Genomic DNA, 17,323 nt, shown 5'->3' with positions numbered 1-17,323 from the left:
ATTAGCACGCGTACAGTAAGTCCTCTACATATGAACCTTCAAGTTGCAAACTTTCAAAGATGCAAACGTGCATGTCCAATATATTAAAAATTAGTTAAATAAGGGAAAAATTAAAAATTGTAGCATAACTTTAAATTCTGCAGCGGTGCACAAGTTAGTTTGTGTCTCTGGCGCTAGGTGGAGCGCAAATCTCCTGATGTTACTGTTTACATTCTGAGTCACGTGTGTGCAACCTCTACAAGTGGTTATGCTTTTCGCTGTATCTCTGTTTATGCCGAGTTAACGTGCCTTATTATAGGCCCAAGATGTTCGGAATTAACCATATTCAACAAGAGCACAGGGACACAGTTGAAACTCGTTAAGGATTTGTTGTTCTTCACTCCGAGGACTGCATTAACATGCCATAAAAAACCAAGTAGTGTGGTGGAGCGCATGTGCAATAGGGACCTTAGCTTGTTTTCATTGACTTGTCCCAATCATCTCTTATGTATGATCTACAGATATGAGCATCCCATCAGGAGTACTGCAGGCTTAGCAAGGGCTTTTATTTTGATACATTCAAACTGGAGTTTGCAAAGGAAGTACTCTTTTTGTGATATTTTTCTTTTTTTTTTCAAAACCTTCCATGAATCTTCACCCTCAACACTTAGTGGGTATCAATATTAAGTGATGAGCAGTAGGTGTCGAGTGATGATGCCATTCAATTGCTCGCTTTGTGTGTGGCCACTGGAAGTGGAGTTGAAGACAATCATGTCAACTCATTAGCTAGCGGTTAGGTCAGCTAATGGAAAACAATGGGAATAAAAAATAACCTTCAGTTGCTTGTTGTTAAAATACACTAGAAATCTATAACAAAAATACAAATATAAATTTTTAAAAGCACTGTGCAGTATAAATTTGTTTTCGATTGGAGCTAGGAGAGGTATGCTAGATCTGCATATACAGGCTACCTGATAGCGTAAACAGCAATATCAGCTGATGGGCTACAATGGAAACAAAAATTTTCTTTGTTGTTTATTGTTAAAATACGCAAAAAATCTGTAACAAAATACAAATATTAACTTTTCAAAGTATTTACTTATGTACAAATAGCTGTACATGTACATGTTTTCTATAGGAGCTGGGAGTTGCATTTATGTGCGTTGGGTGCCTATGATAACTTTGGTGGATTTATGAACAAAGTGGACTTGGTAGTCGTGCTCTCAGAACGGAACTCGTTCACAAGTAGGGGACTTACTGTACTCTGTATTTGTGACAATAATAACCTTATAAACCTACTGTATTTCGTGTCCCATTATGTTGGACATCTCCCTCAGCCGCTACCAGTCAGAGCTTCTCAGACTTCATTTCCCTGGATCTGCATTGGCATTGCTTACATGGAGGTTATGCTCTCTGAATCTCATGATGCTGCTGGTGTTCGTAATCCTTGCACGCTGCTACACACCAATGCTCAGGGGTCAACATATTGGACGTTACAAACATTGGTGGTTTACTCAAATACCACCATTGTTTCTATAGTTTTGTTTTCTATAACCGTTCCTTATGTTGTAATCATAATTCATAACTCTAAAAAGTAAGTGAACACATAAACAGCTGACTGAGTAGCTCATGGGAGTTTCCTCAAATTGTTGTTTATATAAAACTTTTCAACCTTAGTTAACCCAAATCCATGAACCCATTTGGCAAAGCCTTAACATAAGCAGAAGTTGGACACCATGGTTCAAGAATCTTTGCTTTATAATGGAGGCCTGGATGGGTGTGCAGTAGTTCAATACGCTTCGCTGCTACTTTTTTTCTCTCTCTGGACAATAAATGATCTGAAGCCTTGTGTTTCATGATAACAATATATTAAGTGATATAGGGTGTGTAAAGCAGACTGGATAAAATAAAAACAGTCTAAACAGCATGTCTTTAGAAGAAGTCCCTTTGCACAGAGTGTCTTCCATGCCATTTTTAGGATGCGGTAAATCGTCAGGATATCTGCATCTGAACCTCAGTATGTTTAAGGTTTTCCACAGCGTACTGTTCAAGCGAAATTAGTTTTACCTGTGGAATCACTCTGTTCATGACAATAGGTGACCCTCATTGTTGGTGGCTCATATCCTGACTTTATATAATTAAAACATATAATAGAAGGAGAAAGAAAAATTGAAAGTACTAAATACATAGCAGGACCACCAAAGTCTTAACAGTGAGTTTGGCATGGCTTTTTCAGTTTGCCCTCCTTATCCAATGATCTCTTGTGTATTTTTTTCTCCCATAATTCTGCGGATGTTGCCTCCCTGCCAGTGAGCCCTCACTTCATTTCCCATCTGTTCACTTAGAAGACACTGGGGTCTGTGTCCAGGTCCATCTTGGCCTTGCATTAGGGGTAAGCAGTAGGCACAGATTAAGCCTCGAGGCTACCAAAACCAAGCTGTCCTCTGGTGGTTCTTCATGCCACTGCACTACAAACCTCAAATCTTTGTTAAGTTCAAGGTCAGTTTATTGTCATTTGAGTACTTTGAAATTCTTCATAGGTCCATAGGGCCACTATTCTTACTTCCAAGTCTAAATAACATATAACACGTCATAGTTATCTAAATGAAACTGCGAGCCCTCCACCACAACAAAGCCTGGTGCTTTTTTATAATGAGCCCCGATTGCCATTTGCTAGTTAAGACAAAGATTAATTGATGCCCTCCTCTTCCCCAGTTAAAGCTGCTTCAACAGGCTTCTGTGGATGACCTCTTTATGGAGCACCAACCCCTGTCACAAGGTTCACTCACACACACACGCACACACAGAGGTTTTTAGAGGTGCATGTGAGTCTGCAGAATGTCAGTTAATCCACAATGATCTGCATCTTGAGAAGAGCAACCAATGCCAGAATACCATCAGCTTCCCAGATGCCGTGGGGTACAGAAGCACCACTTTCTGCATTTCGAATTAATGAACGAGACAAGAGGAAAGCCAAATACTTTTTATGACTAGAATGGAATTGTCTTGGAAGAAAAATATCACAAAGGTCTGCAAGGTGGGATATCTTTAGAGGAGACAAATGTAAAGTAACAAAATGACTTCTTTAAGCATGCGCTCCTTCAGAAACCAAATCCTTATTTCCTGGTACTGCTCACGAGTGACGCTTTACATTTCAGTCTTTTTGTGCATATATATTTCTAAACAGTGTATGGCATACTAACTACTACTTTCTAGCTACTTAACATCTGGAAACAAATGAATATGCATATGTAGACGGTAATAAACACACACCAGAAATTCCTACTTAGCCGACCTGTGCACAGAAGGGAGATTTTAAAGTTAATGCAGAATACGCATGTTCTTCCTGAATTTCGTTGCATACTACATTTTTGCATGTGTTGTTTGCACCATCTTCATTGCTCAAAAAACTTTAGATATTTTAGGTATTTATTAAATGTTAATAGTTTTTCACACATGGCTGTTGAGCAATCTTGGCAGCAAATGTTAAAGTTATTGTTACAGAAAAGCAAGGAAAATTAATTCACAGTGAAGACAGCGTGTATTCCCTAAATGTGGGAGTATTTTCTCCCTAAGTGTTACCTAATTCAATAAGAAGTTATGCAAACATTCAAGTACAGTATATATACATCAAGCATTTCAGGATATCAGTTACATGCACACACAGAAGCCTGTAAGTGTACAAGTTATTTATTCACAATCTCGTTCTTCTTGTGTGCCCCCACCCAGTATTAATGACTTCTTTACACACAAGGTAGGACATCTTGTCATGGCTAGACTTATTTAAGCATCTTTACAGTGAATTTACTTCTGATACGTACAACAAATGTTGTTTTGTTTCAAGTCAGTCCCTGCAACCTTACATTGTGTCCTCTTTGAGAATCCACCCACATGGTGACCGATGTCAGTGACTGCATGCATACATATAGGAAAGCCCTCCTTAACGGTAACAGCACAGGACACAGCCTCACTTACGTTCTCAGAGTGTGAACGCTACACACTTATCCACACTTGTGTCAGCTACCACTCCCTGCCTCGACTGCACGTTGTTGCACCGTTGTGGACCACAGCTTTACACCATGTCACTCCACCCATAAGACACCAGAGCATTACTAATATTAATGTCACTACTACTGTATCGTCAGGCATGCTCCCAATCTCAACTGTATCATCACTGAAGCAGTTACCTCCAGTAAGCAGTTTAGTGTTTGCTGTTAAATAAAAGTAACTTCTGTATTTTCATACATTTTTGCTTATCATAGCACTAAGCAAGGCGAGATTAAGACCCCCCCACAGACACCTGGGTGACGTAGCCCCTTAACAGAGAGTTGATCATACCTTTTACAACGCAGCACACAGACACCAGATTGTTTAATGCTGCATGATATTTCGCAGTCTTTATTTTGGTGTGGGGCGGCACGGTGGCGCAGTGGTAGCGCTGCTGCCTCGCAGTTAGGAGACCCGGGTTCGCTTCCCGGGTCCTCCCTGCGTGGAGTTTGCATGTTCTCCCCGTGTCTGCGTGGGTTTCCTCCCACAATCCAAAGACATGCAGGTTAGGTGGATTGGTGATTCTAAATTGACCCTAGTGTGTGCTTGGTGTGTGGGTGTGTTTGTGTGTGTCCTGCGGTGGGTTGGCACCCTGCCCAGGATTGGTTCCTGCCTTGTGCCCTGTGTTGGCTGGGATTGGCTCCAGCAGACCCCCGTGACCCTGTATTCGGATTCAGCGGGTTGGAAAATGGATGGATGGATGGATTTTGGTGTGAGACTCAATCTCTTCTTTACCCCAAACTCTTAAAATCAACCATCGTCCCCTTAAGAAGCCCTTGTAGATATGCAATCGTTTCATGAGTCGATTGGTGAAAAGGCCTCTTGCCATCACGACCCCTGGGTATGCACACAGAATGCCCTGATTTTAGACCCGCCCTGGCACTGGGTGTGTGTCGATCAGACATAGAAGTAAGAGTTTCCCTGTGCACTGTACACCTGAAAACACCACAGTGACACACACATCAGCCTTTGCACTTACACAACATGGTGTAGCTTGGAGTTAAACTTGAACATAGATTAGTACTTGATTTTTTTAATAAAATAAAATAAATAAGGATACCTGTGAAGAATAGCAGGTAAATAGTTTAAGACTGCACTAGACAATCAGTGCTTAGAGACAATGTATTGAACATTTGTTTTGGTTAGTATTCATATAAATGACACATTTAGTTAGCAAGCTGCATATCTGTGTAACTCTAAAATTTAAAAGAACTCACATGCACATCCACCTACATTCAGCTAAACAAAACAGAAGTGAATTTGTTTGCTAATGACTTACAACTTCCTGAGAGCTTTAAAAGTGTGAAAAGCAATCTGTATTGTGGTAGTTGTGCAAAATAAAAACTGAGGCCAAAAGTTTTAATGTAACACATTTAGCTCAGCACCTACCGTGCATCCGGAAAGTATTCACAGCGCATCACTTTTTCCACATTTTGTTATGTTACAGCCTTATTCCAAAATGGATTAAATTAATTTTTTCCTCAGAATTCTACACACAACACCCCATAATAACAATGTGAAAAAAGTTTACTTGAGGTTTTTGCAAATTTATTAAAAATAAAAACATTGAGAAATCACATGTACATAAATATTCACAGCCTTTGCCTTGAAACTCAAAATTGAGCTCAGGTGCATCCTGTTTCCCCTGATCATCCTTGAGATGTTTCTGCAGCTTAATTGGAGCCCACCTGTGGTAAATTCAGTTGATTGGACGTGATTTGGAAAGGCACACACCTGTCTATATAAGTTCCCACAGTTGACAGTTCATGTCAGAGCACAAACCAAGCATGAAGTCAAAGGAATTGTCTGTAGACCTCTGAGACAGGATTGTCTCAAGGCACAAATCTGGAGAAGGTTACAAAAAAATTTCTGCTGCTTTGAAGGTCCCAATGAGCACAGTGGCCTCCATCATCCTTAAGTGGAAGAAGTTTGAAACCACCAGGACTCTTCCTAAAGCTGGCCGGCCATCTAAACTGAGCGATCGGGGGAGAAGGGCCTTAGTCAAGCAGGTGACCAAGAACCCGATGGTCACTCTGTTAGAGCTTCAGAGGTCCTTTGTGGAGAGAGGGGAACCTTCCAGAAGGACAACCATCTCTGCAGCAATCCACCAATCAGGCCTTTATGGTAGAGTGGCCAGATGGAAGCCACTCCTTAGTAAAAGGCACATGGAAGCCGACCTGGAGTTCGTCAAAAGGCACCTGAAGGACTCTCAGACCATGAGAAACAAAATTCTTTGGTCTGATGAGACAAAGATTGAACTCTTTGGTGTGAATGCCAGGTGTCACGTTTGGAGGAAACCAGGTACCGCTCATCACCAGGCCAATACCATCCCTACAGTGAAGCATGGTGGTGGCAGCATCATGCTGTGGGGATGTTTTTCAGCCGCAGGAACTGGGAGACTAGTCAGGATAAAGGGAAAGATGACTGCAGCAATGTACAGAGATATCCTGGATGAAAACCTGCTCCAGAGCGCTCTTGACCTCAGACTGGGGTGACGGTTCATCTTTCAGCAGGACAACGACCCTAAGCACACAGCCAAGATATCAAAGGAGTGGCTTCAGGACAACTCTGTGAATGTCCTTGAGTGGCCCAGCCAGAGCCCAGACTTGAATCTGATTGAACATCTCTGGAGAGATCTTAAAATGCACCGACGCTTCCCATCCAACCTGATGGAGCTTGAGAGGTGCTGCAAAGAGGAATGGGCGAAACTGGCCAAGGATAGGTGTGCCAAGCTTGTGGCATCATATTCAAAAAGACTTGAGGCTGTAATTGCTGCCAATGGTGGATCGACAAAGTATTGAGCAGACTGTGAATACTTATGTACATGGGATTTCTCCGTTTTTTTAATTTTTAATAAATTTGCAAAAACCTCAAGTAAACGTTTTTCACGTTGTCATTATGGGGTGTTGTGTGTAGAATTCTGAGGAAAAAAATGAATTTAATCCATTTTGGAATAAGGCTGTAACATAATAAAATGTGGAAAAAGTGATGCGCTGTGAATACTTTCCGGATGCACTGTATACTCTAATGCTTACAAGACCATAAGAGTGTTAAAATACAGTATATTTTTCAGGCAATTGATTAATACGTAATAAAGCTTAATCGATCTTACTTAATATCTCAATACAAGAAGCAGTACTCACAAAGCAATGTACACCATACGTTGTTTAATATAAAGTACAGAAGTGTCATTCGAGAATCAAGTGATGAGCTTGATGAAGCCTCACAGAGAAGGTTCATGACAGAAGGCACCATGAAGCTGCACAGACATATCCACTTATCTTTGATCTAAGTGAAGAATCCTCCTTGAGACTGGATGTTAGATGAATGCTCTTAGAAAAGATGCCCCAATCAAAATAAGTGAAGGCAACATCCATGAATGCTCACTTCCTTCTTGTTTTCACATTTCAGCGAAGTGTCCCTTCTCAATGAAAGAAATATCCCAGATTCCTCTGTGAACAGCACTCAGAGTTTTTAGTAGTACCAGTAGCAGTATTGTCACGTCGGGTGCAGAGTACACCGCAATCCTTATTTGCATGTCCAAGTAACATGAAACATGTCACCATGACAAACAGGAATGCATGAAAATGCACACCTTCATGTATTTTTGTACAGTGATTCTAACAGATGATGTAGGTCTCCCTGCTGCTTGGGCTGTTGAATCCACTGGAACTGAGCAGACCTGAATCTATAACGTAAAAACTAAACTTCTACAGCCCCCTGAACATTCTCTTAATTTTGTTGCTTTCTTAAATAACCTGAAAGTATACACACATTTAATCAAAGTAAAGAAAGGAAAAAATACCAGCAATCAAGCGTCAGCTTTCACTTTCCATGTTTTTATGTGAAACAATCCCGAGTTTTCTTTTTCAGCTAGTAACTTCATAGCAATTCCTACTATAGCAAACTAAAAAAAGGGGCTGGGGTACCACAATGGTATGTTCCATATAATTCTGAAAAAGTAAACACAAAAGATTAGTGACAAAATGACAATGAATGACAATATGGGTCATAGTGATCACAGATCAGCAAATCAGTCACTCAGTCAATCATTGTACAACCCGCTATATCCTAACACAAGGTCATGGGGGTCTGCTGAAGCCAATCTAAGCCAACACAGGACGCAAGGCAGGAAACAAATCCCAGACAGGGCTCCAGCCCTCTGCAGGGCACACACACACCAAGCACATACTAGGGACAATTTAGGATCACCAGTTCACCTAACCTGCATGTCTTTGGACTGTGGGAGGAAACCGGAGCACCCAGAGGAAACCCACGCAGACACGGGGAGAACATGCAAAGTCCATGCGGGGAGGACCCGGGAAGCGAACCCAGGTCTCCTAACTGCGAGGCAGAAGCGCTACCCACTGCTACCACTGTTTTTTTAAAGCACTGAAGCACACACTCAATGTGGGTTCCACAAATGAATGCTTCTTTATATCTCGTTCAAGGTGGAAGGATAGGAATTCCAATTTGGGGGCAGAGGAAGTGACATCACAAATCCTGTGGTCTATCTGTCTCTCAGGTGAAGGAGGAAAAGCTGTTGCCAACAGTGCCCTCTCATTTTCAGAGGTGGTATTGCTGATTTTGTCACAGCCTTGTGGTTGCACCCTACTTGCTCCAGCTCCATTTAAATGCAATTGCAAGGGATGTGTCAGTCTAAATACTGTACAGGGTGAGGCAGAAAGGACGGACATCTTTGAAATGGCTAGAACTCACCACTAGGTGGAGTGACAGATGTGCGGTAGGTGGCATTAGGTTTGCAAAGTCTTAGCATTTTTTTATTTTCTTTTTAGTTGAAGCCATGGAGCCATGGACGATAGAACACCGTGTTTTTGCGTACGACTGTTTTGTCAAGAACAACCAATCTATTACCGCAGTTCAGCGTGAGTTTCGTTGCCATTTTAATATCCACAGAAATAAAGCTGTTCCCACTTGTAACACTATCCTACATTGGGTTAAAGCACTTCGTACACGAGGTACTCTAATGAACAAAAGACCACCGGGGGCTACATGAATGGCACGTACCCCTGAAAATGTGGAAAGCGTACGACAGAGCAATGTTGAAAAGAGTGGAGGCCAACTTCCATGAACGCCTTCAGAAATGCAACAGTGGTAACGGACACCACATGGGAGATGTTGTTTCCCACACTTGATTTTGTCAAATGCTATTTCAATATGAACTCAAATCTTTCAAAAAATTTCTTTGTAAGAAAAAATTAACAATTTTGTGATTTTGTAAAAAACGTCCATCCTTTCTGCCTCACCCTGTATTTCTGTTTCCACATGTGGGTCACTTTTCTGGTAATCTGTCATTTATGAATAATTCCATAGTAGAAATGACGTCATAAAACAGGGGAGTAAAACAGAGGGTCAGCCCGGCTCGTCTTTTTTGTTTCAGCCACTTTTGTAACTTTGTAATTAATTATTGCTGCTAATGGAACATACACCTCTTTTGTCTTAAGTTTTTTTTTTTAAGATTCATAATTCTTCACTATTTCTCTTGCTCTTAACCAATAATAATAATGCAAAACAGATGCACAGTCAACTCAAGGGTCTTTCTTTCTGGGGGGCCACCATTCTCTCTCCATCTAATTTCTTAATTAGAAGACCACTGTTGCTGATATTGAAACACACTGTTTACTCCCATGACTTCTCAGTGGCCTCAATCTCCTACACCAGAAATATCTAAACCTGTTCATTTTCTATTTGCTAGGAGCACCATTTTAATCTTTTGGAGATTATTATTTGTCAGACCTTAATGATTTTTCCTTTCAACTATATTATCGAAGCAGAAATTGCATGGTGGACACATATGATCTAGTTAGCTGACCATCACTTGGCTTGTTTTGCATTTCATTATTGTTTGGCTGCCAGGTTTTGAATATTAAAATGCAAGTCAGTTAAAATCAATTTGAGTGGTATGATTCATATGAAGCAGTAGTTACTAATTAAGAAAGTGGAGCCCCTTTGATCCTTCAGGTTCTGGATTTGAACACACAGTTTCATTCACTACTGACACTTCACTCACTGATACAGAAAAAGGACTGACATCTGTAGATTATGGGCTTTACTTGAAAGTACAAAATCAAGTCAATGTAAAGGACGGCTCCATGGCTGCTCTTAGAAGAGATGTAAGCTCATAGCACTTTAGCTAGAAATTATCTTTTTTGCACTGAGATGCCATATGCAGTGGCTTCTTTGCCGTAGAATTTAACTGCACAAAACTTCCCAGCATTCAACCTTACACTAAACAAAGCAGGTTGTGAAAGACGTGCAACAGAGAGCTTTATTTCAATTAATCAATCCTCTTCGTCCCTTGTGGGACATAAGGCTTCAATGAGCTCCCTCTATTGCATGCGGTCCTTTGCAGCATGTTGTGCTTCTCCCCATGACAGGTTCATCTTTTGAAGCTCTTGTACCACCGTTCTACACCAGGTGTTTTTGGGTCGTCCAGTTTTTCTTTTTCCAGGTGGTGTCCATCTTAAGGCAACTCTTGGGATGCGGTTTTACTCCATCCTTAACACATGTCCAAGCCATCTTAAGCATCTTATTGTAATGTCCTTGGTGATGCATTGACTGCTTGTTTTCTTGTATAACTGTTGGTTTGATATTTAGTTGGGCCAAAAGATCTGACAGATTTGTCTGAGACATCTGTTGTGGAAGACCTCAAGTCTCCTCATGTCTGTACTGACAGCACACCAACACTCTGAACCATACAGGAGGACAGACTTTACGTTGCTGTTGTACAGGAGCATCTTTATTTTTAGGTTGTTATGTTTAGACCTCCAGATGGAACGAAGTTGGGGAAAGGCACCCTGAGACTTTCCCAGCCTTGCTCTAATGTCTTTATGGACAGCGCTGTCCTTGCTGATAAGGCTGCCAATGTAGGTGAAGTCCTCCGCATACTCGAGTGGTGCTCCATTCACTTGGATGGGTGCTATGGAGATGGAGTTTATGCACATCACTTGGGTTTTGGAGGTGTTGATGTTCAGTCCAGCCTGTCTGGCATATTTGTGAAGCTTATCAGTTTTCGATTGCATGTTGGAGTGGTTTGTTGAACGGAGAGCAAGGTCGTCTGCAAAATCAAGCTCTTCCAATTGAGAGGACAGGATCCATTGGATGCCTCTGGGTTTATCTGCTATTGTGTTGGTTGTGATCCAGTTTATTGCAAGTAGGAAGAGGATGGGAGAGATGCTGCACCCTTGTCTTACTCTGGACTCTACAGGGAACCATTCAGTGAGAGTGTTGCCCATAAGGACACTACACTCAAATTTTTCATAGAAGATTGTTATGATTGTAATTATCTTATTTGGGATTCTGTAGTACTGATGGACACTATCAAATGCTTTCTTGAAATCAACAAAGTTGATGTACAGGGGTGTGTTCCATTCTAAGCACTGCTCTAGGATGTTTCGCAGTGCAAAGATCTGGTCTATACATCCTCTTCTTTTCCTAAAGCCTGCTTGTACTTGTCTGAGCTTGGAGGCAATGGCTGGCTCCATTATGTTAAGGAGGACTCTGCAGAACACTTTGCTTGGGATGGACAGAAGGCTGATTCTTCTCCAGTTGTCACAGTTTTTGGTGTCACCTTTCTTTGGGATTTTGACAATGAGGCCCTTAGACCAGTCCTCAGGGATGATATCGCTGTTCCAGATGTTTTGGAAGAGATCGGTAAGGACTTTAGTTCATGTTGAAATGTCGGCCTTCAGCATTTGTGCATGGATTGCATCCAGGCCACATGTCTTGCCACTCTTTAGGGATAGAATGGCAGTTTTAACCTTGGAAAGGTCAGGGGGATTGATGTTGACATCCAGGATGTAGTCTGTTGTTGTGATGTTGGCAGGTTGTTCTGGCTCAGGGTGATTGAGCACTTCCTGGAAATGCTGGACCCATCTGGCAGCTTGCACTCGCTCTGATGAGCAAATGTTCCCATTCATATCCCTAATGTGGGTACTTTGGCTCGTGTGATTTCCACAGAGACGTTTGGTGATCCTATATACAGTCCCCAGGTTCCCCAAGGCTACGGCCTTCACTGCTTCCTTTGCCAGGCTTTCTGCAAAGGTCCTCTTGTCTCTCCATGCACTCCTCTTCACTTCTTTGTCCTTGTTTTTATAGGACAGCTTGGCTTTTTCAATGAATTGTTGGAACTTAAGACTTAATAGCTTTGCTTTTATCTGTTTTCTCTCCTCAATTTTCTGCCATGTCTTAGCGGATATCCATTCTTTGGCTCCTCTCTATTTATAGCCTAAGACTTTTTCTGCTGTTTCAGAGTATATGTTTTTAATGATGTTCCATTTGTGGTTTACAAAGGGCTCTTCTGTTGCAAGGTTAACATCTAGTGTGCTAAAACAGTTCCTCAGTTCCAGCACAAATTCCTAATTTTCCTTTGGATAATGGAGCTTTACAATATCTAACACCTTCTGTTGCTGGCCTTGTGGCATCGACCTCTTCAGCTTGAGCTTGATGGTGGCAACGAGCAGGTAGTGGTCACTGTAGGCATCTGCACCTCGATATGCTCTCACGTCTTGTAATGACCTACGCCACTTTCCATTGATTATAATGTGGTCAATCTGGTTGGTAGTTCTTCCATCAGGTGACTTCCATGTGAGCTTGTGGATATTCTTGTGTGGAAAAATAGTTCCACCAATGACAAGGTTGTTGTTCAAACAGAAATCAACAAGGCATTCGCCATTGTTGTTTCTTGTGCCATGCCCATGTGTCCCCATTGCCCTCTCATAGTTGGAATTGTCGGTTCCCACTTTGGCATTCATGTCGCCAGTTATCAGGAGCATGTCGTGTTGGGGTACCTTATAGACTACCATTTGGAGCTGTTCATACCAGTCCTCTTTGACATCCTCCTCAGCCTCATTTCTTGGTACATAGCACTGCAAGATGGTGACTTTGCAGAACTTCGAGTTGAGGCGCACTCTGATCACCCTTTCACTTACTGGTTCCCACTCCAGCAGGGTTTTTGGCTTTCTCCTTGGAGATTATGATGGCTACTCCATGTGTATGGGCGCTCTCATGGCCTGAGTGTAAGATGATGGATCCATCTTGTAGAACTTGGCGTTTGAAGCCCTTCCAGTGACTTTCACTAATCCCCAGGATGTCCAGGTGGTATCTCTTCATTTCACTGAGGACTTGTGCTGTCTTTGAGGTCTCGAACATGGTTCGGATATTCCATGGTCCCAGGCGGATCTTGGTCTTTGGCCCAAGCAGTCCTCCCATTGCACCCCAGATTTCCTTTCGGCTTTCATCAGGGTTGGTCATACTGCCATAGTGGCGGAGAACTGCTATGGGCCTGCTGTCGATGGATTTGCTTATTGTAGTTTCTGTAACGGTAGTTTTTTACAGGATGGCATTGTTAGCGCCACACCCAACCCCCAACCAGGAGGACCAGTGTGCTGTCTTCTGTCTGGCTACTCTGCTAAGACCAAACTGGTAAGGTTGGACCTACTAGGAGCCAAAGCCTCCTCCCAGCATAGCTCTTAGGGTCTTTGAAGCACGCAAGCCTCTCCACCACGACAAGGTTACAGCACAAGGAGAGCTTTATTTCGAGTTTCATAATGTTCTGTCTTTGAGAGTTCATCTTTAGACATTTAAATCATATAACCTAGAAAGGAGAAACGGTTTAGGGACATTTGAGTTTCATCTCTAATGCTGTGACCTTTGGATTCCATCTACATTAGGATACTCGTACAGGACACTACAACTTCCTCTACAATGAATAAACGGTAAAACGAGACTTATAAACTTTACTTACTGTATATGAATGACATTTATTTAATTAAGGAGAATCATGTTTTCTGATACAAATACAAAATGCTGCAAAGGAGACAATCGTAGAGCTTTTGGGCTTGATGTCTGTCTTCCAGGGATACTGTACATCTGGGACATAAGAAATTCAACAAGTGACGGAGCCCATTTGGTCCAACGAGCTTGTTTAGTTAGCTAATAGAGAAGCTCTCCAAACATCCCTTCCAGACACTTGTTGGAGGTTGTCGGGGTTTCTGCATCAACTACATGTCCCAGTAATTTGTTCCAGAATACATGCACATTACAGAGCAGTACTAGAAACCAGTTACAAGCATCTTTGGCTAAAAATGTTTTTGATGACTGAAGACAAGGCTTTTACTTTCAACAGCTAGAACAGATATTTTACCTGACTATACAAGTTTTAACCCTACTTGTAACTTGTACTTGTAACCCTACTTGTTTTTTTTAAGTGGAAATTAAAGTGAAAATCTAGCTAATCTGTGTGGTCATGGGTATGTATAACATTTTTTTACTTGTTTCATGTCTAGGTCACAAAGAAATTGACCCTCCGATATACGCCAATACTTATTTTCATGAAGGTAAATGTCTTCCATCTGATTCCAAATTGTCAACTTTGGGTTGGAGAGCTGCAGCTACCGCAGCACAGACACATTTGCATCTCTCAAGCTTTTCTAATTATCAGGCATGCGCTGACATTGACTGCAGAGACTTCACATTTGGCCAATTGGACTTTGATCAGCAGATTGATAACAAAATGTACTAAAATGATTTGGTACTTTAGTGAATTGATAATAAAACATCCATAAAATATTAAGGATTGTGACAAAAAATACACATATCCATTCTAGAGTCCCATGTACATATGCTCAAGGAAGAAAAAAAAGGGGATACATCAAACACTAATCATTATTATTCCATCATCACCCACTGTCATGAGTTCCACGAATCAAATCACAAGTGGCCCAAGTAAGGTTCTTGCACAAGGTTACTAGGCTCACGTCCTATGATAAAGTGAAGAGCTCAACAATAGACCAAGACCTCTACTTTCTGCTTAAGAGGAACAAGTTAAGGTGATTTGGACAAGTAGTTATGATGCCAAATAGGTATCTGCCAAGAACTGGAATATCAGGCAGTATTCATTGTGAGAAGACCTTGGGGCAAGGTCTTTCTGTAAGGATAATACCACTTGGCTGGCCTGAGATAGAAAGTGTTGGGTGATTATAAATGGATGGCCTCTGTAGTTTTCCATATTGCATCCTCAACTTCCACCAGCAAAAGCTGATTGAAGGTGAAGTGGATACCCACTTCTGCTGGCCTGCTGAACCCAAAAGCATTTTCCCCTTCTCTTCACCTCTAAATACTAAGAGAGAGACACCATTATTTGTATCACTCCAAGGAACAGTTCTTCCCAAGTCCGAACAAGTGGCAACCTCTGCAGGTTAGTAAGGTTTTCAATGTTCCAATTTATATAAACAACTATTGTCCTTAGACCTCTTAAATTCATGCCAACCTTTGGCTGTCTGCCTGCCTCAGTGCAGTCTGGTAGGAGGTCAGTGATTTGGCTTATGTAGTAAAGAAGACCATAACTTAAAAATGACACCAAACAACACAAAGACAGCAATTATCAGGACACACTAAGAGTGTACTGTTGAAGAACAGCATACTCACTCAAGTCACATGTACAATTTGTAAAGATGGTTATCACCTGTAAATAAATCACCAGTTTGAACTCTCTACCAGGACAAAAATATTAGATCTCTATATTTATGGCAAAATTGTGAATGTCTGCCTAGCTAGTTAGGCCACCACCAGGAAAAACCCCAGACAGGTCCTGCCAGTGTTGGTATGCAAGTGTGCTGAGTCTCCTTGAAGGTAATTGGCAAATGGAAAGAGCATATGTAATGCTCTCCCAGAATGCTAGGGGGCAGACAACTCAGTGGCAGGGATGCCTGGCCATTAGTACATCAGATTTTACCTGCCTTTATTAATTCAAATCATCATAAGGTGCTTCAGAGAGTAATGTATATATGCTAGATATTCTGGTGTACCAAGTACTTTTTTACATGCATTTACTTTTAATCAAATAATGTAAGCACATAGAATGACATTGTGTAAAGACAACAGTGACAACAGTAGAAAATGGAGGTGTTCCTGATGTTAAGACCAATATATTAATAAAAGCTGTGTGGCAAAAGCATCTGAGCACAATCTTCCCAGAAGGGCTGTAGAGGCTACAGGTTTTTGTTGTATGTAACAAGATGAGACCTTTCAGCCATCAAGCTTATATGGTTAGGCAACAGCAGAGTTCTCTCCATAGGCCAATGGAGATACATTTTAAAATTTGTCATGAAATTCCCTTCAGCTACACAAATCAATACAAAGCTCTGTACGAAGAAAGGCGTTCTGGATTTTTTAGCTTAAAGAATTCTACATAATCAGCTTTACTGATGATTTAGAATTCTGAAGCCCTGGATTATATTTCAGTAGAGCCTTTCATTCTGTTCTTAGAGTAGGATATGCCATTTAGTTCAGTGATGCCTTGGCTGGTCAGTCTCTAGTTCTTCTCTGTTCTTTGTTGTAAAATGGTGACTGGACAGCTTTGATCTCACAGGTTTCTGTTGAACCTAATCAACTGTTACTTTTAGAATGTGAAAGATCCTCTTCCCTAATTCTATGTTTTTTAACTTCTTACTTCAATTAATAAAACTTGGTAAAATACATGCTGACCTTCTCTAAAGTATCAGTTAAGGTTTGTATTGTTTTTGAGATCATAGATCACTTAAATCCTAAAAGGCAGGTCACTTGTGATGAGCAAATCCAAGTGTGAATGACATTCAGCCTTCAGAAGCACACTGCCTCATAGGAGTCTTTTGGGTTTTCACAGATGAGAATCTATGTATGTTTATTACTATTTATTCAATCTATGTATGTTCATATTCATTAAATTATTAAAACCATACAAAACAGTTAGTCAGACTAAATAGTGAATTTATATTTAGCTCTTGATAATCAGATTGGCTTAAAGAAAACATGTCAAGGGGTGAGTTGGTAAAACATATGCAACAAGTACATAAAAGATAACCAAGCACAATTCTTTAAAGGTTTTCTAAGCAGCCCCGTCTCAGGAATGACAACCAGTGCTCTGGCTGCTACATATGTCGTGTACACCCACAAGTTTGAAATTCAATTTCCTCCACAAAACAATAATAATCTATTCTTGTTAAACCTAAAAATAAGTATATCCCTGTTTTGAATTTCAGAACAGAACCTTACAAGTGATTGAACTATTCAGAAATAAAATTATTTAGTTGCATTTGCCATTCAAAAACAAACTATTTCATGTTTTTAAAGAAATGAATGCATTATTGGGAGATTTAAGATGAGCAGTTACAGGTAGAAATTAGACAACATTCATATGAGTTACGTAGACTTAACTTGCCCAACACCTGACATTAAAAATGGGCAAATTACTTACGTATAAGGAGGCTAAAAGCAGCTCATTTGTGTTTGCCCACAT

At 41.0% G+C, this 17,323-nt stretch overlaps 1 protein-coding gene across 1 annotated transcript in view; it reads left to right on the top strand.

The window, feature by feature from the left end:
* The window catches only part of si:dkey-65b12.12, a 56,800-nt gene that overhangs the window by 29,271 nt on the left and 10,206 nt on the right, over positions 1-17,323 (top strand). Inside the window, exon 4 of the mRNA XM_039757054.1 lies at positions 14,334-14,384. Coding sequence (XP_039612988.1) covers positions 14,334-14,384 — 51 coding nt within the window. The remainder of the gene's footprint in view (positions 1-14,333; positions 14,385-17,323) is intronic.

The sequence above is a fragment of the Polypterus senegalus genome, chromosome 6 (assembly GCF_016835505.1).
Source record: "Polypterus senegalus isolate Bchr_013 chromosome 6, ASM1683550v1, whole genome shotgun sequence".
NCBI lineage: Eukaryota > Metazoa > Chordata > Cladistia > Polypteriformes > Polypteridae > Polypterus > Polypterus senegalus.
Note: the sequence above shows the minus strand (reverse complement) of the source record. Positions and strands in the feature narration are given on the sequence as shown.